The following is a 24,911-nucleotide window of genomic DNA, read 5'->3' on the forward strand; positions in this document are numbered from 1 at the left end:
AGTAGCTGGGACTACAGGTGCCCACCACCAGGACCGGCTAATTTTTTGTATTTTTAGTAGAGATGGGGTTTCACCATGTTAGCCAGGATGGTCTCGATCTCCTGACTTTGTGATCTGCCTTCCTCGGCTTCCCAAAGTGCTGGGATTACAGGTATGAGCCACCGCGCCCGGCCAAGACACGTTTTCTGAACGGATCAAATGCGTCCGCTCTGGAGCTCTCCCTAAAAGCTCAAGCCAGCAATGCAGTATTTCCTTCCTGGGCGGAGGAAAAGCCCGCCTCCTTAGGCTCTGAGTCCCGCCTCGTCACCATTCCGATTGACACTCAAGCTGACCAATCAGCGCGCTGGCGGGAGCGTGGCGCTGCTCCTCTGAACGCACATGCGCACCGTACTGACTCGGGAGATGGACGGCCGCCGTGTTTTGGGTCGGATCTGGAGTGGCTGGCGGCGGGGCCTGGCTGTAAGCACAGCGCCCGAGGACGCAGGCTTTGGCATCGAAGCCCGGTGATTAAGTACCCCCTCCCTCATGCGGGACGGAGGCTAGGGCAGGGGGAAGGCACCTGCGGGATCTGCATCAGGTAGATGTTACCCGAAAACCTTGGCCTCTCTCAGCCTCGGTGCCCTGGACTGTAGGATGGGACCGGTCGTACCTGAATTTTCGAGGTCAGCCTAGACATTGTGAGGCATTTGTCAGAGGCCGCAGGTTTTGGGAAGAGGCCTCGGGAGATAGGAATGGGCGGCACCTCGGGACGGAATGACTCCCATTGCTTCTCCCTCGTTGTCCAGGCATCACAGGCAACCCCGCGGCTCCCGCCTACGGTCGGGGCCCCTCGGGGACCAGCCCTTCCCGGGGCTGCTGCCAAAAAACCTCAGTCGGGAGGAGCTGGTTGATGCGCTGCGGGCAGCCGTGGTGGACCGGAAAGGTGAGGGGTGAGAGGCACGGCCGCACAGGGATCGGGAGGGGACTGCCGCGGAGTGAAGCCACGGGATCAGCCCTGCTTCTGCCTCCCACTAGCAGCATGAGCTGGGACGAGCCACCTAATTTGCACCCTCTCCCCGCTTTTAACCTTACCGCCATGATGCAGTAGGGTTAAGAGTGGGGAGAGGATGCAAATAACTATCAAGCCTTGCACATAGCCGGCGCTCAGTTACAGGAGTTGCTATACTAGATTATTGTTTATTGGCCACGGTGGCTCACGCCTGTAATCCCAGCACTTTAGGAGGCTGACGCGGGCGGATCACCTGAGGTCAGGAGTTCAAGACTAGCCTGGCCAACATGGTGAAACCCCGTCTCTACTAAAAATACAAAAATTAGCCAGGTGTGGTGGCGTCCGCCTGTAATCCCAGCTACTGGGGAGGCTGAGGCAGGAGAGTCACTTGAACCCGGATAGCAGAGGTTGCAGTGAGCCGAGGTTATGCTACTGCGTTCCAGCCTGGGGCAACAGAGCAAGACTCAGTCTAAAAAAACGACAACAAATTATTGTTTATTGATAGACAAAACACAGGCTTTGAGTCAGACGTATCTAGGCTCTGTGATCAGCTTGCTGTGTGGCTTTAGGAAAATAACTGAATTTCTCTGAACCCCACTCTCCATTCAGTGATTTATTTCTTTTCTCAACTATTTCTTAAACATATGCTGTGTTCCAGGCACTGTTCTAGGCAGGCTATACAGTGCTGAAAAAGATAGATATGGTTTCCACTCTCAAGGGAGAAACGGATTTCTCTCTAACGGGAGAAATGGATGTCAGAAAATAAATGAACAAGTTACTAGTGATAAGTGCTATGCATAAACTAAAACAGGATGTTCTGATGGTGAGGAACTGTAGGAAGAAGGCAGACATTGGATTGGAGATTCAGACCTCTCTGTGATGTGACATTTGAGCCAAGATGATAGGGAGCCAGACCTGGGAAATTTGGGGACAGAGGAAACAGTAAGTGCCAAGGCTCTGAGGTGGCAGAGGAACAGAAAGCAGTTCAGTTTGGTGTGCGGTAGATAAGTCACCTCTGAGAGTCATGATGGGGCCATGTGCTAAGATGTGTGAGAAAGTGCTCTGGAAATTCTTAAGTGCTGCATAAAGGGTTACTGTTGCTTTTGCTGATGTTCATGTGATGTATGTTTCAGGACCTCTAGTGACGTTGAACAAGCCACAGGGTCTACCAGTGACAGGTACAGGCCGGGTATGTGGGAAGGGAATGCAGCAGAAGGGGGTTTTGTGTCTGGGGAGGGAAAAGTGAAGGCGTGAAGCTTTGGCCTCTTGTAATTTTTCTTTCTTACTTTCCAGGAAAATCAGGAGAGCTGACGTTGTTGTCAGTGCTGCCAGAGCTGAGCCAGTCCCTGGGGCTCGGGGAGCAGGAGCTTCAGGTTGTCCGAGCATCTGGGAAGTAAGTGGTAGGGGTGATAGGAAGCTAGGAGTACAGGCATCCATCTGTGGTGGGGAAACAGCTGCTTTGGGATATGCTGACACATTTTCCATAGGAAGGTTTGAGATCGTAGAGGTGGATACAAGTACAGTGAAGAGGAGGAAGCTGATGACTGGGTTCAAATCCTCAAGTACAAATGGTGTGATACCAGGCAAAGCATGACACCTCCCTGACGCTGGGCACAGTGACTCACGCCTGTAATCCCAGCACTTTAGGAGGCCAAGGCAGGAGGATCACTTGAGCCCAGGAGTTCGAGACCAGCCTGGGCAAAATAGACCCCATCTCTGGAAAAACAACAACAACAAAACCTTCCCTGAGGCCAGGCGTGGTAGCTTATGCCTGTAATCGCTAGGACTTTGGGAGGCCGAGGTGGGAGGATTGCTTGAGTCCAGGAGTTCAAGACCAGCCTGGGCAACATGGCAAAACCCTATCTTTACTTAAAAAAACAAAAGAAAAACACACACACACACACATGTACACACACAAGCTGGGCATAGTAGCACATGCCTGTAGTCCCAGCTGCTCGGGTGGCTGAGATGGGAGAATCACTTGAGCTCACGAGATGGCAGCTGCAATAAGCTGAGATCCTGCCACTGTACTCCAGCCTAAACAACTTGAGTGAGACCCTGTCTCAAAAAAACAAAACAAAACAAAACAAAACCCTCCCTGAGCCTCAGTTCCCCTAATGGTAAAATAGAGAAAATAATACCTATGCTTAGGGTGCAGTCATTTCTCCATGTCTGTACTCGTGGCAGGCATTGCTAGTCGATCCATGATACTCTTTCCTCTAACTGCCATCAATTAAAGATGGTACTTGAGATTAAATATTTCTGCAGTTCCACAAACTCATGAGCTTTTTTGTGGGGAACTTATTTAAGAGCTACTATGTACAGAATTTCTAGTAGAGTTCTGGCACATGGTAGACAATCCTTACGACATTTGGCTCTGAGCTCCCTGGGGGCTGGGGAAAAATGAGAAACACATTAAGCTACAAAGTCTTGATATCAAAGAAGGGGAAACCTTACTTATTTCTCAGGAGGTGGTCTAGGTTATAGTCCTGGTGTTAAGTGTTTGGCCTGAAGCAGGTCAGTGTTCCTTCCTAAGAGTCTCCTTTTTAGTGGGTGAGTTCAAGGGACTTTAACTTGTGTAATTTGTCTCCTTATTCCAGGGAAAGCTCTGGGCTTGTACTCCTCTCCAGCTGTCCCCAGACGGCTAGTCGCCTCCAGAAGTTCTTCATCCATTCACAGAGAGCCCAGAGGCCCACAGCTACCTACTGGTGAGAGGTGCTGGGAGGTTCTTAAGGTGGTGGGGAGGGCCCAGCAAGCCACTGTGTGACCTCCTCCTGCCCCTTCCTCAGTGCTGTCACTAATGGGATCCCAACTGCTTCGGAGGGGAAGATCCAGGCCGCCCTGAAACTGGAACACATTGATGGGGTCAAAATTGTGAGTCCGGGTCTGGGCAGGGAAGAGGAGGGATGCTTCTAGATATAGTACCCCTACAGAGAGGAGTCAGGGGTATGGATTTGGGAAGGCTGGCTCTCCTGTCCCCTAAAACAGGCAGTTGACCACTGCCTATACTGTGGCCCTGCCCAGAGTCTGTTGGGAGCAGGGAGGGTCTGGGTATAGCTCCCAGGCCTGTGTAAGGCTTGTTCACTCTTGACTGGCACCACAGACAGTTCCAGTGAAGGCCCCATCCCGAAAGGACATCCTGGAAGGTGTCAAGAAGACTCTCAGTCACTTTCGTGTGGTAGCCACAGGCTCTGGCTGTGCCCTGGTCCAGCTGCAGCCACTGACAGGTAGGTCTGCACCCCAGCCAGCCTTTAAAACTGCACTTGATTTGGGAGACTGAGATGGGTGGATCACGAGGTCAGGAGTTCAAGACCAATCTGGCAGGGATGGTGAAACCCTGTTTCAACTAAAAACTATAAAAATTAGCTGGGCACGGCCGGGCGCGGTGGCTCACACCTGTAATCCCAGCACTTTGGGAGGCCGAGGCAGGCGGATCATGAGGTCAGGATATCAAGACCATCCTGGCTAACGCGGTGAAACCCCGTCTCTACTAAAAATACAAAAAATTAGCCGGGCGTGGTGGCGGGCGCCTATAGTCCCAGCTACTCGGGAGGTTGAGGCAGGAGAATGGCATGAACCCGGGAGGTGGAGCTTGCAGTGAGCTGAGATCGCGCCACTGCACTCCAGCCTGGGTGACAGAGCGAGACTCTGCCTTAAAAAAAAAAAAAATTAGCCGGGCATGGTGGCAGGGGCCTGTAATCCCAGCTATTCGGGAGGCTAAGGCAGGAGAATCGCTTGAACCCAGGAGGCAGGAGTTGCAGTGAGGCAAGATCACGCCACTGTACTCCAGCCTGGACGACAGAGTGAGACTTCATCAAAAAAAAAAAAAAAAAAAAAAGGCCGGGTGCAGTGGCTCAAGCCTGTAATCCCAGCACTTTGGGAGGCCGAGATGGGCGGATCGCGAGGTCAGGAGATTGAGACCATCCTGGCTAACACTGTGAAACCCCGTCTCTACTAAAAAATACAAAAAACTAGCCGGGTGATGTGGCAGGCGCCTGTAGTCCCAGCTACTCGGGAGGCTGAGGCAGGAGAATGGCATAAACTCGGGAGGCGGAGCTTGCAGTGAGCTGAGATCCGGCCATTGCACTCCAGCCTGGGTGACAGAACGAGACTCCGTCTCATAAAAAAAAAAAAAAAAAACAAATGAAAAAAAAAAACTGCACTTGAGCCGGGCGCGGTGGCTCACGCCTGTAATCCCAGCACTTTGGGAGGCCAAGGCGGATGGGTCACTTGAAGTCAGGAGTTCAAAACCAGTCTGGCTAACATGGTGAAACCCCATCTCTACTAAAAATACAAAAATTACTTGGGGTTGGTGGCATGCACCTGTAATCCTAGCTACTTGGGAGGCTGAGGCGGGAGAATCACTTGAACCTGGGAGACTGAGGTTGCAGTGAGCGAAGGTTGCACCATTGCACTCCAGCCTGAGAGACAGAATGAGACTCCGTCTCAAAAACAAACAAAAAAAAACTGCACTTGGCTCAAGGGGGCAAGGGGCTGGGGAGATGGTGGTATCAACAGCAGCCTCGGAAGCATTTGATGACCCCCAGAGGTGTATATGACCAGGCCAGCTAGAGGAGACAGCTTCAGGCTAGCACCCCAGCAGGAAAAAACAGTCCTTATGGCTGGTGGCTTCAGCAATTAAATCAGGGTTGCATCTCATCATGAGTGGATCCCACAGCCAGGCAGATAGCTGTGGTCGTCCTGACGTGTTGTATGTCCCTCTCTGGATGCAGGGGCCATAGTACCGACCTCACTGAAACATGTGATCTGAGAAAAGGGGTGGTGTTTCCCCAAAGGAAAGCAGGAGGGGTGATACTGGGTGGGACAGAACGAGCAGCTGCCCACTGTCTCTCCGGGCTCTCCTGTTGCCCAGTGTTCTCCAGTCAACTACAGGTACACATGGTACTACAGCTCTGCCCTGTGCTTGGGGACCACACATACTCTGCCCGTGTGGGCACTGTCCTGGGCCAGCGATTTCTGCTGCCAGCTGAGAGCACCAAGCCCCAAAGACAGGTACTTCAGCCCACCTGCTTGCTGCTTTCTGAGGGGTGGAGGGAGAGGTGAGCATGGACAGCATCTCAAGACCTTATCTTTGCAGCTTGGGACTACTGGGAGGCAGCCCTTTTGGCTCCCAAGGCTGTATCTGTACCCACATCTTGGTGTGTGGCCTTGGGCAAGTAACACTCTCTTGAGCTTCATTCTGTCTGTGTGTTCAATAAGGGAGTTGATGTGGCTGATTTCTAAAACCCTCTTAAGTCTGCCATTCTTTGAGTCTGGTACAAAGGGTCAAAGGCATGCATGTATTAGGACACCAGATGCCTCTACCTGCTCTAACAGAGTAAGCCCAGACTACCAGAATCTTAACACAAGAACTGTGCCCTCATGTTAAGGTCAAATAACGGGAGTGGGCTCTGCTCCAAGCAGTAAGTACTCAGGGACCCAGGCTGTTGATATCCAGCCAGATAAGGGAGACAGTGTAGGTTCAAGTGGGTAAGGCTTTTCTGGGCCAGGTGTGGAAGTGGCATACATACTGCCACCTACATTCACTTGGCTAGAGCTCACTCACGTCTCACCAAGCTGTGAGAGGGCTGGGAAATGGAGTTGAGGCATGTGCCTAGGAGGAAACTGATTGGGTGACCCCCTAGCCAGTCTGCTGCAGTGTGAGTGCCTGTGTGAATGTGCACATCTGTGTATAAAGAAGAAGTGATTAACAGCAGCAGAACAGTGGGGAATAGAGGAAGCGCCCACCTTACTCCCATTTCCCTTAGAGGTGGGTACCCAGCTGCTTGGAAAATGTGGGGCTCAACACAACGTACCTCTCTGCTCCAGGTCCTGGATGAAGCCCTCCTCAGACACCTCCACCTGACCCCCTCCCAGGCTGCCCAGCTGCCCTTGCACCTCCACCTACATCGGCTCCTCCTCCCAGGCACCAGGGCCAGGGACACCCCCATCGAGCTCCTGGCACCACTGCCCCCTTATTTCTCCAGGACCCTACAGTGCCTGGGGCTCCACTTACAATAGTCCTCCCTCTGTTCCTGACCCCCTCACATACACTGGAAAGTGAGGGTGGGGGCTCTGCAATTGGACAAACCTAAGATCACATCCTGGACAGGCCACTTGCTTGCTGTGTGGCATTGAGCAAGTAAGTTTACCTCTCTGGACTTGTGATAATAAAAGTTCCTACCTCATGTTATGGTTTTGAGGATTTGCTAAGAAAGTAAATGTTTATTACAGATCTTGCTTTCTGCTGAGTTGACTATGTAGTCTTTTTATTTGGTGGTTTCCATCCTGATCCTGGCTGGGAGATGTTAGATTTTTGTGTGTTTGTGTGGTAAAATACATACAAAAGTTACCATCTTGGCCAGAGGCAGTGGATCACTTGAGCCCAAGAGTTCCAGACCAGCTTGGGCAACATGGAGAAACCCTCTCTACTAAAAATAGAAAGATCAGCTGGACGTGGTAGCACATGCCTGTAGTCCCAGCTACTTAGGAGGCTGAGGTAGGAGGATCACCTGAGCCAGGGATGCAGAAGTTGCAGTGAGCTGAGATCGCACCATGCCACTCCACTCCATCCTGGGCCACAGAGTAAGACCCTGTCTCAAAATAAAATGTACCATTTTAGCCATTTTAAGTGTACAGTTCTGTGGCATCAAGTATACTCACATTGTTGTGCAACCAGCACCACCATCCCCAGAACTTTTTTATCTTATAAAACTGAAATTTTGGCCAGGTGCTGTGGCTCATGTCTATAATCCCAGCACTTTGGGAGGCTGAGGTGGGCAGGTCCCTTGAGGTCAGCAGTTTGAGACCAGCCTGGCCAACATGGTGAAACCTCGTCTCTACTAAAAATATAAAATTAGCCAGGCACAGTGGCAGGTGCCTGTAATCGAAGCTACTAGGGAGGCTGAGGCACGAGAATCACTTGAACCTGGGAGGTGGAGGTTGCAGTGACCACGAGATGGCACCACTGCACTCCAGCCTGGGTGATAGAGTGAGACTGTGTCTCAGGGCTGGGAGCTATGGCTCATGCCTGTAATCCCAACACTTTGACAGGTGAATCACCTGAGGTTGGGAGTTCGAAACCAGCCTGGCCAACATGGTGAAACCCTGTCTCTACTAAAAATACAAAAATTAGCTGGATGTGGTGGCAGGTGCCTGTAATCCCAGCTACTTGGGAGGCTGAGGCAGGAGAGTCACTTGAACCCAGGAGGCAGAGGTTGCAGTGAGCCGAGATCACATGACTTTACTCCAACCTGGGTAACAGAATGAGACTCCATCTCAAAAAAAAAAAAAAAAAAACTTTCTCCCCATTAAACATTAATTCCCCATCCCCCCAGCCCCTGTTAGCCACCATTCTGCTTCTGTCTCTATGAAGCTGACTGTTCTAGGAACCTCGTAAGTGGAGATGTTAGATCTTTTTCTTTAAAAAATTGTGAAATATAGCAAACATCAAAATATACCTAAAACGTGTCTATGATTTTTTTTTTTCCTGAGACAGTGTCTCCCTCTGTCGCCCAGGCTGGAGTGCAGTGGTGCGATCTTGGCTCACTGCAAGCTCCACCTCCTGGTTTCATGCCATTCTCCTGCCTCAGCCTCCCGAGTAGCTGGGACTACAGGCGCCCGCCACCACTCCTTGCTAATTTTTTGTATTTTTAGTAGAGACGAGGTTTCACTGTGTTAGCCAGGATGGTCTCGATCTCCTGACCTCGTGATCCACCCACCTTGGCCTCCCAAAGTGCTGGGATTACAGGCATGAGCCACTGTGCCTGGCCATTTCTATGATTTAAAATAATACCATCACAGGGTGTGGTGGCTCATGCCTGTAATCCCAGCACTTTGGGAGGCCAAGATGGGAGGATCACTTGAGCCCAGCAATTCAAGACCAGCTTGGGCAACATGGTGAAACCCTGTCTCAGCCGGGCACGGTGGCTCATGCCTGTAATCCTAGCACTTTAGGAGGCTGAGGCAGGCGGATCACCTGAGGTCAAGAGTTTGAGACCAGCCTGGCCAACAAGGTGAAACCCTGTCTCTAGTAATACAAAAATTAGCCAGGCGTGGTGGCCTGAACCTGTAATCCCAGCTACTTGGGAGGCTGAGGCAGGAGAAACGCTTGAGATCGTGCCATTGCACTCCAGCCTGGGGGACAAGAGCGAGACTTCATTTCAAAATAAAAAAAAAAAGAAAGAAACCCTGTCTCTACAAAAAATTAGACGTGGTGGTGCACGCCTGTAGTCCCAGCTATCCAGGAGGCTGAGGTGGGAGGATCACCTGAGCCCAGGAGGTTGAAGCTGCAGTGAGCTGTGATCTGCACTCCAGCCTAGGCAACAGAGTGAGACCCTGTCTCAAAAGAAAACAGGCCAGGCATGGTGGCTCATGCCTGTAATCCCAGCACTTTGGGAGGCTGAGGCAGGGAGATCACTGGACGTCAGGAGTCTGAGACCAGCCTGGCCAACATGGCGAAACCCTGCCTCTACTAAAAATAAAAATGCCTGGCGTGGTGGTGGACACCTGTAATCCCAGCTCCTCAGAAGGCTGAGGTAGGAGAATTGCTTGAACCCAGGAGGTGGAGGTTGCAGTGAGCCAAGGTCCCGCCACCACACTCCAGCCTGGGCGACAAGAACGAAACTCCATCTCAAAGAAAAAGAAAACAACAACAAATACCATCATCCCCTCAGTGTCCACAGAGGATTGGTTCCAGGACCCCCTTCAGACACCAAAAATCTGATACCAAAACCCTCAAATCACTTATATGTAAAATGGCACAGTGTTTGCATATAGCCTACGTACATTCTCCTATATAGTTTAAATCATTTCTATATTGCTTATAACACTTAATGCAATGTAAATATATAAACAGTTGTTATACTGCATTTTAATTTGTATTTTTGGTTGTATCATTTTTATTTATTTTTTCATCTGTAGTTGACTGGGTCCACAGATGTGGCACCTGTGAATAGGGAGGGACAATTGTATAAAGTAGTACCCATATTACTCCCCTTGGGGCATGAAATACAAGCACCCACTCCTTTCTTGTAGAGCAGCAATTGTCAACCCTGGCCCTGGATTAGAATCCCCCTCCCCCAATCCCTCAGGAAGCTTAAGTCCCCAATTCTGCACCCCCAAAGATTCTGGCTTAATTGGCCTGGGGTGGATACCCTGGCACTGATCTTTTAAAAAACTACTTGAAGGGGTTCTACTGTTCAGTCTAGGTCGGAAACGAATCCCCTGGTTTGGGAGAATTACTTTGTTTTCAAGTTGACTGCATACATATGCATCCCTAACCGATGTATTTCATTTTTTTTTTTCTTTTTGAGACGGAGTCTCACTCTGTTGCCCAGGCTGGAGTGCAGTGGCCGGATCTTGGCTCACTGCAAGCTCCGCCTCCTGGGTTTACGCCATTCTCCTGCCTCAGCCTCCCAAGTAGCTGAGACTACAGGCGCCCGCCACCTTGCCCGGCTAGTTTTTTTTTTATTTTTTAGTAGAGACGGGGTTTCACCGGGTTAACCAGGATGCTCTCGATCTCCTGACCTCGTGATCCGCCCGTCTCCGCCTCCCAAAGTGCTGGGATTACAGGCTTGAGCCACCGCACCCAGCCATGTATTTCATTTTGCCTGGTTTTGAAGTTTCTGGAACCACGCTGTATATACGCTTTCATGATTTGCTCTTGCTCCTAATTGTAAAGTGTGTCTGTGTTGTACGGTGTATGGTTTGAATTCCATACTTGGAATAGACCAGTTTGCCCATTCTACTGTTAGTGGACAGTTAGGTCATTCGGCTGTTACCACAATGCTGCTGTGAATCTGCTTGTATGCATTTCCTGGTGCAGTTACACAAGGATTTCTGGATTAGAATGTCTGGCCTGGTGTGTTAGTTTGTTAGAGCTGCCACAACACATTAACACAGCCTGAGTGGCTTAAAATGTATTAATGTTCTCTTGGTTCAAGAGGCCAGAAGTCCCAGCACCACCTCACTCTTGAAGGCTTGGGGGTTAGAATCCTTTCCAGATTATCGGATGGCTCCAGGTGTCCCTTGGCTTGTGGCTGCATCACATCAATATCTGTTTCCATTTTCTTTCTTCTTTTTTTTTTTTTTTTTTTTTTGAGATGGAGTCTTGCTTTGTGGCCCAGGCTGGAGTGCAGTGGTATGATCTCAGTTCACTGCAACCTTCGCCTCCCAGGTTTAAGTGATTCCCCTGCCTCAGCCTCCCTAGTAGCTGGGACTACAGACGTGTGTCACCACGCCCAGCTAATTTTTGTATTTTTAGGAGAGACGGGGGTTTCACCATGTTGGCCAGGCTGGTCTCGAACTCCTGACCTCAGGTGATCCACCTGCCTCAGCCTCCCAAAGTGCTGGGATTACAGGAGTGAGCCACCGTGCCCAGCCTTTTTTTTTTTTTCTTTTTTAATTTTTATTTTTTGAGACAGTCTCGCTCTTGTCACCAGGCTGGAGTGCAAGCAGCATGATCTCGGCCCACTGCAACCTCTGCCTGCCAGGTTCAAGCGATTCTCGTGCCTCAACCTCCTAAGTAGCTGGGATTACAGGTGTATGCCACCAGATCTGACTAATTTTTATATTTTTAATAGAGATGGGGTTTTACCATATTGGCCAGGCTGGTCTTAAACTCCTGACCTCAAGAGATCCACCCACCTTGGCCTCCGAAAGTACTGGGATTACAGACCTGAGTCACCGTACCCGGCTTGCTTCCATCTTCACGTGGCTTTCTCCTCATGTCTGTCTGCTCTTCTGGGTTTTTTGTTTTTGTTTTTAGAGACAGGGTCTCATTCTGTCACCCAGGCTGATGTGCAGTTGTGCAAGCATAGCTTACTGCAGCCTCAAACTCCTGGGCTCAAGCTGTTCTCCTACCTGTGCTGAGTAGCCGGGACTACAAGCACACACACTGCACCCTGCTAATCCTTTTAAAAATTGTAGACTGGGCGCAGTGGCTCACGCCTGTAAACCCAGCACTTTGGGAGGCCGAAGTGGGCGGATCACAAGGACAGGAGTTCAAGACTAGGCTGGCCAACATGGTGAAACCCCGTCTCTACTAAAAGTACAAAAATTAGTTGGGTGTGGTGGTGCGTGCCTGTAGTTCCAGCTACTCAGGAGGCTGAGGCAGTGAACCCGGGAGGTGGAGGTTGCAGTGAGCCAAGATTGCACCACTGCACTCCAGCCTGGGCAACCAAACAAGACTCCATCTCAAAAAAAAAAAAAAAAAAAATTGAGATGGCGGCTGGCCTCAGTGGCTCACACCTGTAATCTGAGCACTTTGGGAGGCTAAGTTGGGTGGATCACTTGAGCCCAGGATTTCAAGACCAGCCTGGGCAACATGGCAAAACCCTGTCTCTACAAAATATGCACAAAAAAAAAAGAAAAAAAAATAGCCAGGTGTGGTGGCACGCACCTGTAGTCCCAGCTACTTGGGAGGCTGAGGTGGAAGGATCATCTGAGCTCAGGAGGTGAATATTGTAGTGAGCCAAGATGTTGCCACTGCACTCCAGCCTGGGTGAAAGAGTGAAACTTTGTCACACACACACACCCAAAAAACAACTGAGTTGGGGTCTTGTTATGTTGACTAGGCTGGTCTTGAACTCCTGGCCTCAAGCAATTCACCTGTCTTGGCACCCCCCCATCCAATGTGCTGGGATTACAGGCATAAGCCACTGCACCCAGCCTTCTTACTCTATTTTATATTTATATATATATATATATATATATATATTTTTTTTTTTTTTTTTTTTTTTTGAGACAGAGTCTCGCTCTGTTGCCCAGGCTGGAGTGCAGTGGTGCGATCTCGGCTCACTGCAAGCTCCGCCTCCCGGGTTCATACCATTCTCCTGCCTCAGCCTCCTGAGTAGCTGGGACTACAGGCGCCTGCCACCACGCCTGGCTAATTTTTTTTGTATTTTTAGTAGAGACAGGGTTTCACCGAGTTAGCCAGGATGGTCTCGATCTCTTGACCTTGTGATCCGCTTGCCTCGGCCTCCCAAAGTGCTGGGATTACAGGCGTGAGCCACTGCGCCCGGCCTCTATTATATTTTTTAAAGCAGGGTCTCAGTATGTTGCCCAGGCAGGCTACCCTCCAACTCCTGGCCTCAAGCAATCCTCCCGCCTCAGCCTCCTTATCTTTTTTTTTTTTTTTTTTTTTGAGACAGAGTCTCACTCTGTTGCCCAGGCTGGAGTGAAGCAGCACGATCTCAGCTCACTGCAACCCCACCTCCAGGGTTCAAGTGATTCTCCTCCCTCAACCTCCCGAGTAGCTGGGATTACAGGCACATGTCGCCATGCCCGGCTAATTTTTGTGTTTTTAGTAGAGACAGGGTTTCGCCATGTTGGCCAGGCTGGTCTCAAACTCCTGACCTTGGGTGATCCACCTACGTCAGCCCTCCTAAAATGCTAGAATTACAGGAGTGAGCCACTGGCCTTTATCCTTTCTTATGAAGACACTTGTCATTGAATGTAGGCACCACACTGGTCATTGGGATTATCTCATTTAAGATCTTAAACTTATTTACATCTGCAAAGACTTTTTTTTTTGATAGAGGGTTTCACTCTGTTTCCCAGGCTCAGAGTACAGTGGCATGATCACAGCTCACCACAGTTTTGATCTTCCTGGGCTCAGGTAATCCTCCCACCTAGGCTTCCCGAGTAGCTAGGACTACAGGTGCGTGCCACCACACCCGGCTAGTTTTCTGTAGAAACGGTTTCACCATGTTGCCCAGACTGGTCTTGAACTTGTGGGCTCAAGTGATCTCCTGCCTTGCCCTCTCAAAGTGTTGGGATAACAGGCATGAGCGACCATACCCAGCTACAAAGACTCTTTTCCTACATAAGGTCACATTCACGGGGTCCAGGTAGACATCTCTTTTCAGGGACCACAGTTTAACCCACTACAACTAAGCAGTGCCACACTTTTCTTCAGGTAGGTGTGGCTTATTGGATATTTCATTTTTCGGTGACCTTGGCCCCTTGCTGAAGAAGGGATAGACCCACTCCCTCTGCAGAAGGGCTGAGGTTTAGGCAAGGTCAACTCTTTCCCCGTCTCATGACATTAACATTCCTATGCCCATTAGGTGTCATTCTGCCAGCCCGGCTTGTTCTCTGGTGTTGGGGGGCTCTCCGTGGTCGGCAGTTCTGGCAATACGTCCCTGAGTCTACTCACTGCCACGTGATCTTGGGCAAGCCATGCCTCCTCTTTCAGACTCAGTTTCTTCATCTGTAAAGTGAAGGCTCACGCTCCCCACCTCTGGATCAGAGATGCTGGGGGAGTCCCTAAATAGGAAGCCCCGTGTCTGTCCTTGGGTGGGAATTCTGGGCCTCGCTGCATGGCGGAGCTGCTGATGGCCTCAGGCTCTTGCTGTGGACCCTGGGGTACACGGCCTCGCCCCACCCACTCTTGACCCTCCAACAGCAATGGAGCCAAGCCCCAAATACTTCACTTGTTTCTTTTTATTTGGTGTTGGATCCAGGACAAGGGCAGTGGGGAATCGAAGCAGGGGCTTCCCTAGCTTCATACCCCCAGGCCCCTGTGCCTCTGGAATGTACCAACAAAGGGCAGGGGTTTCAGGGGGCTCAGCCTCTTCATGGGGCACGCCTCAGCCCTGGGTTTGTCGCAGTTTGGTCTTGAACTTCCCTTTGGCCTTGACCTTCCTATGGGTGCTAGGAATTGTTCCGACTTCAAAGGGCAGAGGCAACAAGGCACTTCTAGCTGGGGGCCTCGGAGGCACAAGAGAGCAGGAGCCTCAGTGTGAAAGGAGGGGAGAAGAGGGAGATGGTCAGAAGTCTGTTGAGGAAGGGGCTTCTGAGGGAGACCAGCTCTTCCCTTGGGGTGCCAGCCAGCCTGGGAGCTGCCATCTGCCTGTGCCCTCCAGCCCTGACCCCATGCTCAGCACGGTCCACTGGGTGTGAGCCACAGGTCGAGGCCCACCTTTCTTGGCTTCAGGATGCTGGGTGCCACCTTGAAATCAAGGTTAGGTGGGAGGGAAATGAAGACCTTGGCTGTGGGTAGAGTCATCAAGGCCTTGCCTGTGGTCGACAGGGCCTTAGTGCCCACCAGCTTGCTGTGCTGTCGTCTGAGGACCTGGCCCTGGTGTCAGAGTACATGGGGAGAAGGCAGCTGGGCCTTGGTGTGGAGGCTGGGGAAGTGGTGAGGGGCTGTGGGAGCAAGAGAAGCTCTGAGGGCCTGGGGGGGCCCCAAGGTGGCCTAGCTGCCCTAAAAGGCGTGTGTGGAGGATGGGGGGATGTGGAGGGGCGGGGTGAAGGCAGATGGAGCCCTCCGGGTTCCTCCTCCAGAGGCAGTGAGAAGAAAACAGGGTAGAGTCCAACAGACCTGGGTCTGCATCCCAGCTGTGCCCCTTCTGAGCTGTGCAACCTTGGGCAACTTCTTTAAACTTCCTGATACCTTGGCTGGAAAATGGGGATAATAGCACCTACCTTGCTAGGCTGGTGTAGGCACTAAAGGAGCTGGGCAGGTAGTAGCATGGGGCAAATTGTTAAGTGCTGGACACATGTTAGTTATTTTCCCCAGCGGTGACTGCTTGAAGGCAAAGGCAGAATACTGCAGTGGGAAAAGCGTGGGTGCTGGAGAGAACAACCTGGGCTTAAGTTCTGGCATCTTTGAAATAAGGTCATCTTTGAAAAATCACTCTGCCTCGCAGAGTGACTACTTTGGAGGAGACAATACTTATTTGGCCGGGTTTTTATTGGTTTTTTTAAACAGAGTTTTGCTCTTGTTGCCCAGGCTGGAGTACAATGGTGCAATCTCAACTCACTGCAACTTCCGCTTCCCGGGTTCAAGCGATTTTCATGCCTCAGCCTCCCAAGTAGCTGGGATTATAGGCACCTGTCACCACACCCGGCTAATTTTTGTATTTTTTAGTAGAGTAGAGATGGGGTTTCACCATGTTGGCCAGGCTGGTCTCAAACTCCTAACCTCAAGTGATCTGCCCGCCTCGGCCTCCCAAAGTGCTTTTTTTTGTTTGTTTGTTTTTAAGACAGCATCTCGCTCTGTCTCCCAGGCTGGAGTGCAGAGGTGCAATCATAACTCACTGCAGCCTTGACCTCCCAGGCTCAAGCCATCCTCATTAGCCTCGCGAGTAGCTGGGACCACAGGCTCGTGCCACCATGCCCAGCTAATTTGGCTGTGTATTTTTAAAGAATACTTTGTGAGTAGTGGCTTTTACTTGCTACTGGTGGCTCTTTGGTGGGGTAGCTGATCCAGGTGGTTAGGAGGGGCCTGGAGAGCAGGAATAAATCGCCTTGGGACACTTGGGTGTTTTGGGCGAATGGTCTTACCCAGGGCCTGGGGGTTCTTCGGACTCAACGGCAATGTGTTCAAGTGGTGGGGTTGCCTGTCCCCACTAGAAAAGGTCATAGTGAAAATGCAGCCTATCCTGGTGCTGGGGGCATCCTACTCTGGGAGATTGGGGCAGACCAGGGCTGTGGCACTTTTCGCCTTGCCTTTGTTCCCCTTTCCGAGGGCTGAAGTGGTGGCAGTGGAGACTGGCTTCTCACTGTGCCCCAGGCTCCTGGCCCCAGCACCTTTCCTAGAAGCTGACCTGTGGATAGGGGTCCCCGAGTCCTTGCCTTCCCTAGAGCCTCGCTGGGTCAGCAGAGGGACTGCTGGGCGGACCCCCATCCGCCGATGACACATCGCCATGGGCTTCTTGATGGTGGAGCCCTCTACCAGGAGCCGGATGCCCACATATTGGGGCACCTCCACAGCAGGCTGTGGGCAAGAAGAGGAGACAAGGCCCACTCAGTCAGTGGTAGTGGAATCCTTGGCCCAGCGGGACCCAGGGTAGATATGGGTGGAATTACTTTCTGAGGCACCTGGTCAAAGAGACATTTCTGAGCTGAGAAATGGAAAGCCCACCTCTGAGTCAGTACCTAGAGTCACAGAGCTCCAGGAATTGCTAGCCCAGAGGAATGGGGGAATCCCAGCCATGTCCCACCAGCACCCCTCAGCCACATTTCCCTCCTAAGCTGCCCCCAGCCCCTGCTGGAATGTGTGTGGCTCCACTGCACAGGCTACCGCAGGTGGACAGCTTCCTGAGCTCAGCCAATCAGATTCTCTGCACAGGGAGTTTGAGTTACGCCACCCAGACAGGTAAGAGGCTTGGAGCCTGCCTAGAGCCTCATGTGAACCCAGGTTATGGGGGAGCAGAAATTAAGAACCTTAAAGAAGACAGTCTGTGGAGAGAATGAAGTAGCGAATACGCAGAGGAAGGCAGAGAGAAGGGTCCAAGGAGAGGGAGTCCCTTACAACTCTCAGTTCCTATCAGGCCAAGCTGTGTGTCCTGCCCTCAGCTGGGCTCCAGGAGAGCTCCCTGTGCCTCGCCAGCAACCTGGAGTCAATTGGAGGTATCTTCTGTGCCACTGAAGGATCCTGATCAGAATCTATCTAAACATCAGAATTACTTGGAGCTTGTTAAAAATACAGCTATCTGCCGGGCATGGTGGTCACACCTGTAATCCCAGCACTTTGCGGGGCTAAAGCCGGCAGATCACTTGAGGTCAAGAATTTGAGACCAGCCTGGCTAACATGGCAAAACCCTGTCTCTACTAAAAATACAAAAAAATTAGCAGGTCATGGTGGCAGGCACCTGTAATCCCAGCTACTCGGGAGGCTGAGGCAGGAGGATTGCTTGAATGCAGGAGGCGGAGGTTGCACTGAGCCGAGATCGCGCCATTGCACTCCAGCCTGGGTGATAAGAGCGAAACTCCGTCTCAAAAAAAATAAATAAATAAATAAATACAGCTATTGCCAGGCATGGTGGCTCATGCCTGTAATCCTAGCACTTTGGGAGGCTGAGGCAGGCAGATATCTGAGGTCAGGAGTTGGAGACCAGCCTGGCCAACATGGCAAAACCCCGTCTCTACTAAAAACACAAAAATTAGCCAGCCATGGTAGGCACCTGTAATCCCAGCTACTTGGGATCTAAGAAGGAGAATCACTTGAATCCAGGAGGCGGAGGTTGCAGCGAGCCGAGATAGCACCACTGCACTGCAGCCTGGGTGGCAGAGCAAGACTCTGTCTCAAAAAAAAAGAAAAATTAAAAAAAAATTCTTTTTAATCAAATAAAAATATAGCTATCAGCACTCCCGAGTGGCCCCAAATGATGAAGGAAAGCTCATCTTTAAAGAAGAATCTCAGCTAATAAATGCAGAAGGAACAACAGAATTAGACATTTGCCATTTTGCAACTCTAATAAAATAGGCAATAATCAAAACTGGTATCAAAACAATTAGATGAATGGATGACAGGAAAATGACAGTCATCTGGACAGAGCCAACACAACACCTTACAAAAAAATTAATTGCAAAGGGGAGATGTAGCTTATAATGGAGAGATCTCGTAACCACCGCTGTAACCCACAGTCAAACTCAGCAGCACTAACTGTGAGATACTGTCAAAGGATGTGCCTTGTGATGCCATATGAGGTACCCAACATCACCTCTGAAGTGCTCTTGGCAAAAATGTTTAACCTGAACCTCATCAAGCTGTCTGACCTAACTTCTAGTTCCTGAGACAATCAGCTAACAAAAGACCAAGGTAAATAACACCATAAGGAAACAATCAGATAAATCCAGAATGTGGGACAGTTCTACAGAACAACCGGCCTGGCCCCTCAAAAGATCAAAACTGTGGTGTCAAAAGGCACTGGGGCTGGCCTAGATGAAAAGAGACAAAAAACCAGTGCAAGGTGTGAGCCTTCACTATGTGCTGGCCTAAAAACAAAAACAAGAACAAATCAGCAATAAAAGACATTTAGAGGGCTTGGCGCGGTGGCTCACGCCTGTAATCCTAGCACTTTGGGAGGCCGAGACGGGCGAATCACGAAGTCAGGAGATCGAGACCCTTATGGCTAACAGTGAGACCATTATGGCTAACACGGTGAAACCTTGTCGCTACTAAAATACAAAAAGTTAGCCAGGCATGGTGGTGGGCGCCTGTAGTCCCAGCTACTCAGTGGGGTGGAGGCAGGAGAATCGCTTGAACCCGGGAGGCGGAGGATGCAGTGAGCTGAGATGGTGCCACTGCACTCCAGCCTGCGTGATAAAGCGAGACTCTGTCTCAAAAAAAAAAAAAAAAAAAAAAAGATGTTTGGGGGACATTTGAAAAATGCAGGTGCGTAGTCACCTCCCCAAGCTAGACATCTTGGGTCAATCTCTGGGGGTGGAGCCTCCTGACATCCGTACCTTTAGAAGCTTTCACATGCTTCTGGCCTGGGCACTGGCATTGGGAGCACTGCACTACAATGGCACCTTTTCCCTCAGCTTGCTCATATTTTCCTGCCCATGTATTTCACCATTTACATTTTTTGAAACCAAAACGCCAATATATTAATTTAAGAAATGATCAGGGCCGGGCGTGGTGGCACACGCCTGTAATCCCAGCACTTTGGGAGGCCAAGGTGGGCGGATCATGAGGTCAGGAGATCAAAACCATCCTGGCTAACACAGTGAAACCCTGTCTCTACTAAAAATACAAAAAATGAGCCAGGCGTGCTGGCGCGCACCTGTAGTCCCAGCTACTTGGGAGGCTGAGGCAGGAAAATGGCATGAACCCAGGAGGCGGAGCTTGCCTTGCGCCGAGATCGCGCCACCGCGCTCCAGCCTGGGCAACAGAGCAAGACTCTTATCTTGAAAAAAAAAAAAAAAAGATCAATAACTGTAATGAAGACGAGGTCACTTAGGTCATGTGATCGGTATGCTCTCTTCCTGTAACCAAACCTTGACAGAAGCCGAATGCTAATCAGAAGCCACTTAAACTGCCACAAGAAATTCTATCCAGAGCTCAGAAAGCTTTGCAATCAATTTTCTGACTGATTTTTTAAAATGCTGTTCTATTTTACAAGTAGACTTCAATCTCTCTTTGAAGCAAGATGAGTAAAATAATTATAATACTACTAATAATAGTAGCTACCAGTAATTGCCTATTACTATACATTCAGGCACTTTACAGGTTATACATGATGAAACTCCTAACCTTATTAGGTAATAACAACATTAGCTAAAACTTAGTAGCATTTACTATGTGCCAGGCATTATTCTAAAGTACTTTACTGGCTGGGCACGGTGGCTCCTGCCTGTAATCCCAGCACTTTGGAAGGCTGAGGTGGGCGGATCACCTGAGGTCAGGAGTTCGAGACCAGCCTGGCCAACATGGAGAAACCCTGTATCTACTAAAAATACAAAAATTAGACAGGCGTTGTGGTGGGCACCTGTAATCCCAGCTACTTGGGAGGCTGAGGAGAATCGCTTGAACCCAGGAGGTGGAGGTTGCAGTGAACCAAGATCATGCCACTGCACTCCAGCCTGGGCAAAAGAGCGAGACTCGGTCTCAAAAATAAATAAATGAAAATGAAGTACTTTACTTATCAACTCATTTAATTCTCACAACTCATAGTACCTAACTTTGTGAGTTAGGTACTATTTTTATTCTTACAGATGAGGAGACCTAGGGGTTAGGAACTTGTCTGAAGTCACACAGCTTGTTGTCACTGAACAGGAATTTGAAACCAAGGAGACGGCCGGGCGCGGTGGCTCAAGCCTGTAATCCCAGCACTTTGGGAGCCCGAGACTGGCGGATCACGAGGTCAGGAGTTTGAGACCATCCTGGCTAACCCGGTGAAACCCCGTCTCTACTAAAAAATACAAAAAACAAAACTAGCCGGGCGCGGTGGCGGGCGCCTGTAGTCCCAGCTACTCGGGAGGCTGAGGCAAGAGAATGGCGTGAACCCAAGAGGCGGAGCTTGCAGTGAGCCAAACTCGCGCCACTGCACTCCAGCCTGGGAGACAGAGCGAGACTCCGTCTCAAAAAAAAAAAAGAAACCAAGGAGATTCCAGAATCTCTGCTCTTATGACTATGCTATATGCCTCTCTAGAAATATTATCCCCATACACTAATTCATTTTATTCTCCCATTCCCATGAGAAAGTTGGTAATAATATCCCCATTTCAAAGATCAGGAGACTGAGGCTCAAGGAGGTGAGGTCACCTTAGCAGGACCAGGACTTGAATCTGGGTCTTAAACTGGGTCTGACTGCAGAGCCCTATGCTCCACTATGGGGCTGCCTGGAAGAGGGTGCAGACTCTCTGGGATCCTGCCTGGGCCCAACCTCCTCACCTGCTTATAGATGAGCTCAAAGGCTCCTGTGTCACAGCTGTGGTCCAGTCGCCGGTCAATGACCACGCGCAGGGTGTCAGCTTGCACGCCAGCACAGAGCCGGGCTGTGACTGCCGTGGAGGGCGCCATGGTGGGGCTGGCGTTGATCTCAATCAGCCAGGGCTGGAAGTCCTCCCCGAACACAAAGTCAGCACCATAGAGCTCAAAGCTGGCCTTCCGACACTGCACGGCGTCCTGGGAGGTCTGAAGTGCGTGGATTACAGCATCCTTCATGCCAGGCACGATGATGGTGGACCAAGCATTTGGGGCCCCCATCTCCTGCAGGTGGGCCTGAAACCTCTGGCTGGACCACATGTTGTCTGGGGGAAGCAGTGGATGCCGATGGCATGAGTTCTCCAGGTGCTTCTGGATGGAGTTGTTACACAGGTGCACTGAGCTGCGGCAGAGAGCAGAAAACTGAAGTCCAGGCCCTTGTGTCTCTCCCATCCAAGTTCAGGGAGGACAGGCAAGTCCTGGAACCAGCCCTGGGACACCCTGCACTATTCAACTTGAGATGGGGCCCTACTGGGAAGGACAAAAAGGACAGAGGCCTGGGCCCCACCACATTCCTTTAGGGCCAGAACTACTGTTATCTCTCAGGGCTGCTCTGAGGGCACTAATTATGGGGGCCACAGTACTAAGTGCTTTGTGCATAGTCTCAGTTAACCATCTCAGTGTTTGGAAGATAAGAGGGTGGGTAAGGGTATGGCCCCGTCATCACCAGGACGTGGTCAAATGCCATCTCCACACTAGTTGTGAGACCTTAGGCAAGTCATCTAACCTGCGTGCTCTTCACATCTGCAAAATGAGGGTAGTAACAGTACCCACTTCACTGTTTTTTATTTTTTTCTTCAGACCTGGTGAACAGGAAGTATTCACTGGGTTCTTATGAAGAATAAGATAATGGATACAACGTGCTTAGCACTATCACATATGAAGCACTCAATAATTGATAGCTATGAATTTCATACTACTGCCTCCATTCTTCAGATGTGGAAACCAAGGCTTAAATAGGTTTTCACATGACCAGAGTCAAACAACTTGGAAGCTGCAGAGACAGAATTTGAATTCAGGCTTCAACAAGGCTTTCTCTCACCCCAGAACTTAACACGACATCTTGGTTTTCAAAACTTCTGACCTCCTTTCCCTTGCTCTACATTTGCTTCCCTTTTTTCCCCAACGACAAATATAATCTTTTTTTTTTTTTGAGACAGAGTCTTGCTCTGTTGCCCAGGTTGGAGTACAGTCGCACGATCTCAGTTCACTGCAACCTCCACCTCCCAGGTTCAAGCAATTCTCCTGTCTCGGCCTCCCAAGTAGCTGGGACTACAGGTGCCCGCCAACACACCCAGCTAATTTTTATATTTTTAGTAGAGACGGGGTTTTACCATATTGGTCAGGCTGGTCTCGAACTCCTGACCTCAGGTGATCTGCTTGCCTCAGCCTCCCAAAGTGCTGGGATTACAGGCGTGAGCCACTGCGCCTGGCCCAAATAATCTTTGAACCTGTTAAATAATTTCACTTGTGTTCATTGCTTGTCTGTTTCTCCCTGCTAGAATGTAAGCCCTTGAGAGCTGGGATCTTGTTTTGTTCACTGCTATACCCCAAGTGCCCAGAACAGTGCATGGCATAAGGTACACACTCGGTCAAATCTGTTGGAGGGGCCAGGCACAGTGTAATCCCAGCACTTTAGGAAGCCAAGGTGGGACGATCGCTTGAGCCCAGGAGTTTGAGACCAGCCTGGGCAACATAGTGAGACCCCATGTCTACATAAAAGAATTCAAAAATCAGCTGTGGTACATGTCTGTGGTCTCAGATACTTGGGAGGCTGAGGAGGAAGGATTGCTTGAGCACAGGAAGTCAAGGCTACAGTGAGCCGTGACCATGCCACTGCACTCCAGCCTAGGCAACAGAGTGAGACCGCCCCCTGTCAAAAAAAATAAAAATAAAAAATCTGTTGGATGCAAGGACAGCTGGCTGGATGAGAGCCCGCCTGCCTGCAGTCTGTGTATGGAGCCTAGCGCTGCTGCGCGAGTCCCCTGCACTGTAATTGCCTGTTTGCTTGCCAGTTCCCCAACTAGGCAGGGAGCTTGTGGGAGGCGAACAGAGGGGCTCACTTGTCCAGGTTCTTCAGGGAGAAGGGCTGTGTGGAAAAGCGGATATAGCTGTCGCGGTAGAACCACACGGTAAGTGGGTTCCAGTCAGTTACCAGGAACCATTGTCTCAGGTCAAACTTGGTGCCAAAGATGAGCAGGGGCCGCTCAATATACTTCTGCACCACCCATTTGCCGTCCTTCATCACCATGGGGTTGCCATTCACCAGCTTCAGCATCTCCTCCAGGTGGTCCATGCATATGATGCCTACGGGGGAAGAGGGCAGTCAGGGATTGGAAGGTCAGGCGTGGGCTGGGAGAAGGGTCAGCTTGTCATGAGCTCTCATCCCCTCGGAGCTGATAGGGCTGTGTGGGTAAGGCGGTCTCCCTTAACCAGAACTCAATTCCCTTTGGGAAAGCCAGGAATTTGCTAAGGATTTTAAATTTTTCCTAATTAACCAGTTTTGTTTGATTAAATATGAATATATACATGGATACAAATTTAAAGTGCTGGGCTTTTTTTTTTTTTTTTTTTTGGAGACGGAGTCTTGCTCTGTCACCCAGGCTGGAGTGCAGTGGCCGGATCTCAGCTCACTGCAAGCTCCACCTCCCGCGTTTACGCCATTCTCCTGCCTCAGCCTCCCGAGTAACTGGGACTACAGGCGCCCACCACCACGCCCGGCTAGTTTTTTTGTTTGTTTGTTTTGTTTTTTGTTTTTTTGTTTTTTTTTTGAGACGGAGTCTTGCTCTATCGCCCAGGCTGGGGTGCAGTGGCCGGATCTCAGCTCACTGCAAGCTCCGCCTCCCGGGTTTACGCCATTCTCCTGCCTCAGCCTCCCGAGTAGCTGGGACTACAGGCGCCCACCACCACGCCCGGCTAGTTTTTTTGTTTGTTTGTTTTTGTTTTGTTTTTTTTGAGATGGAGTCTTGCTCTGTCACCCAGGCTGGAGTGCAGTGGCCGGATCTCAGCTCACTGCAAGCTCCACCTCCCGCGTTTACGCCATTCTCCTGCCTCAGCCTCCCGAGTAACTGGGACTACAGGCGCCCACCACCACGCCCGGCTAGTTTTTTTGTTTGTTTGTTTTGTTTTTTTTTTTTTGTTTTTTTTTGAGACGGAGTCTTGCTCTGTCGCCCAGGCTGGGGTGCAGTGGCCGGATCTCAGCTCACTGCAAGCTCCGCCTCCCGGGTTTACGCCATTCTCCTGCCTCAGCCTCCCGAGTAGCTGGGACTACAGGCACCCGCCACCTCGCCCGGCTAGTTTTTTGTATTTTTTAGTAGAGACGGGGTTTCACCGTGTTAGCCAGGATGGTCTCGATCTCCTGACCTCGTGATCCACCCGTCTCGGCCTCCCAAAATGCTGGGATTACAGGCTTGAGCCACCGCACTCGGCCTTTTTTTTTTTTTTTTTTGAGACAGTCCTGTCGCCTAGGCTGGAGTGCAGTGGCACGAGCCTGGCTCACTGCAACCTCCACCTCCCGGGTTCAAGCGATTCTCCTGCCTCAGTCTCCTGAGTAGCTGGGATTGCAGGTGCCTGCCACCACGTGTGGCCAATTTTTGTATTTTTAGTAGAGACAGGGTTTCACCACGTTGGCCAGGCTGGTCTCCAACTCCTGACCTCAAGTGATCCACCCGCCTCGGCCTCCCAAAGTGCCGGGATTACAAG

General features: G+C 50.6%; 2 protein-coding genes across 12 annotated transcripts in view; one reads left to right on the top strand and one right to left on the bottom strand.

Moving 5' to 3' along the window:
- The first annotated feature begins 372 nt into the window (after positions 1-372).
- On the top strand, positions 373-7,244 carry RPUSD3 (RNA pseudouridine synthase D3). Of its 5 annotated transcripts, none has more exons than XM_007985154.3 (9): positions 376-503; positions 786-922; positions 2,122-2,166; positions 2,282-2,381; positions 3,589-3,696; positions 3,778-3,862; positions 4,092-4,215; positions 5,862-6,001; positions 6,818-7,244. In XM_007985154.3, the coding sequence occupies exons 1-9, from the start codon at positions 379-381 to the stop codon at positions 7,007-7,009; spliced, it is 1,056 nt and encodes a 351-aa protein (XP_007983345.1). In that variant the 5' UTR covers positions 376-378; the 3' UTR covers positions 7,010-7,244. The 5 variants fall into 5 exon arrangements, with proteins under 5 accessions (XP_037859529.1, XP_007983345.1, XP_007983347.1 ...); XM_007985155.3 differs by lacking the exon at positions 376-503 and adding an exon at positions 586-662; XM_038003601.2 differs by lacking the exon at positions 5,862-6,001 and having other exon boundaries at positions 373-503.
- A 2,614-nt stretch (positions 7,245-9,858) lies between these two features.
- Positions 9,859-24,911, bottom strand: part of TTLL3 (tubulin tyrosine ligase like 3) — a 32,548-nt gene continuing 17,495 nt past the window's right edge. Inside the window, exons 10-13 of one of the 7 annotated variants that reach the window (XM_038003608.2) lie at positions 23,273-23,516; positions 21,117-21,552; positions 16,543-16,712; positions 14,614-15,139 (exon numbers count right to left, since the gene is read on the bottom strand). In XM_038003608.2, the coding sequence (XP_037859536.2) occupies positions 15,028-15,139; positions 16,543-16,712; positions 21,117-21,552; positions 23,273-23,516 (962 nt within the window). In that variant the 3' untranslated portion in view covers positions 14,614-15,027. Of the gene's footprint in view, positions 9,936-14,416; positions 16,713-19,444; positions 19,630-20,375; positions 20,635-21,116; positions 21,553-23,272; positions 23,517-24,911 lie in introns of those variants that run through there. The other 6 variants (XM_038003606.2, XM_038003605.2, XM_073009872.1 and 3 more) reach the window with 6 other exon arrangements.

Source organism: Chlorocebus sabaeus, chromosome 22 (genome assembly GCF_047675955.1).
Source record: "Chlorocebus sabaeus isolate Y175 chromosome 22, mChlSab1.0.hap1, whole genome shotgun sequence".
Classification (NCBI taxonomy): domain Eukaryota; kingdom Metazoa; phylum Chordata; class Mammalia; order Primates; family Cercopithecidae; genus Chlorocebus; species Chlorocebus sabaeus.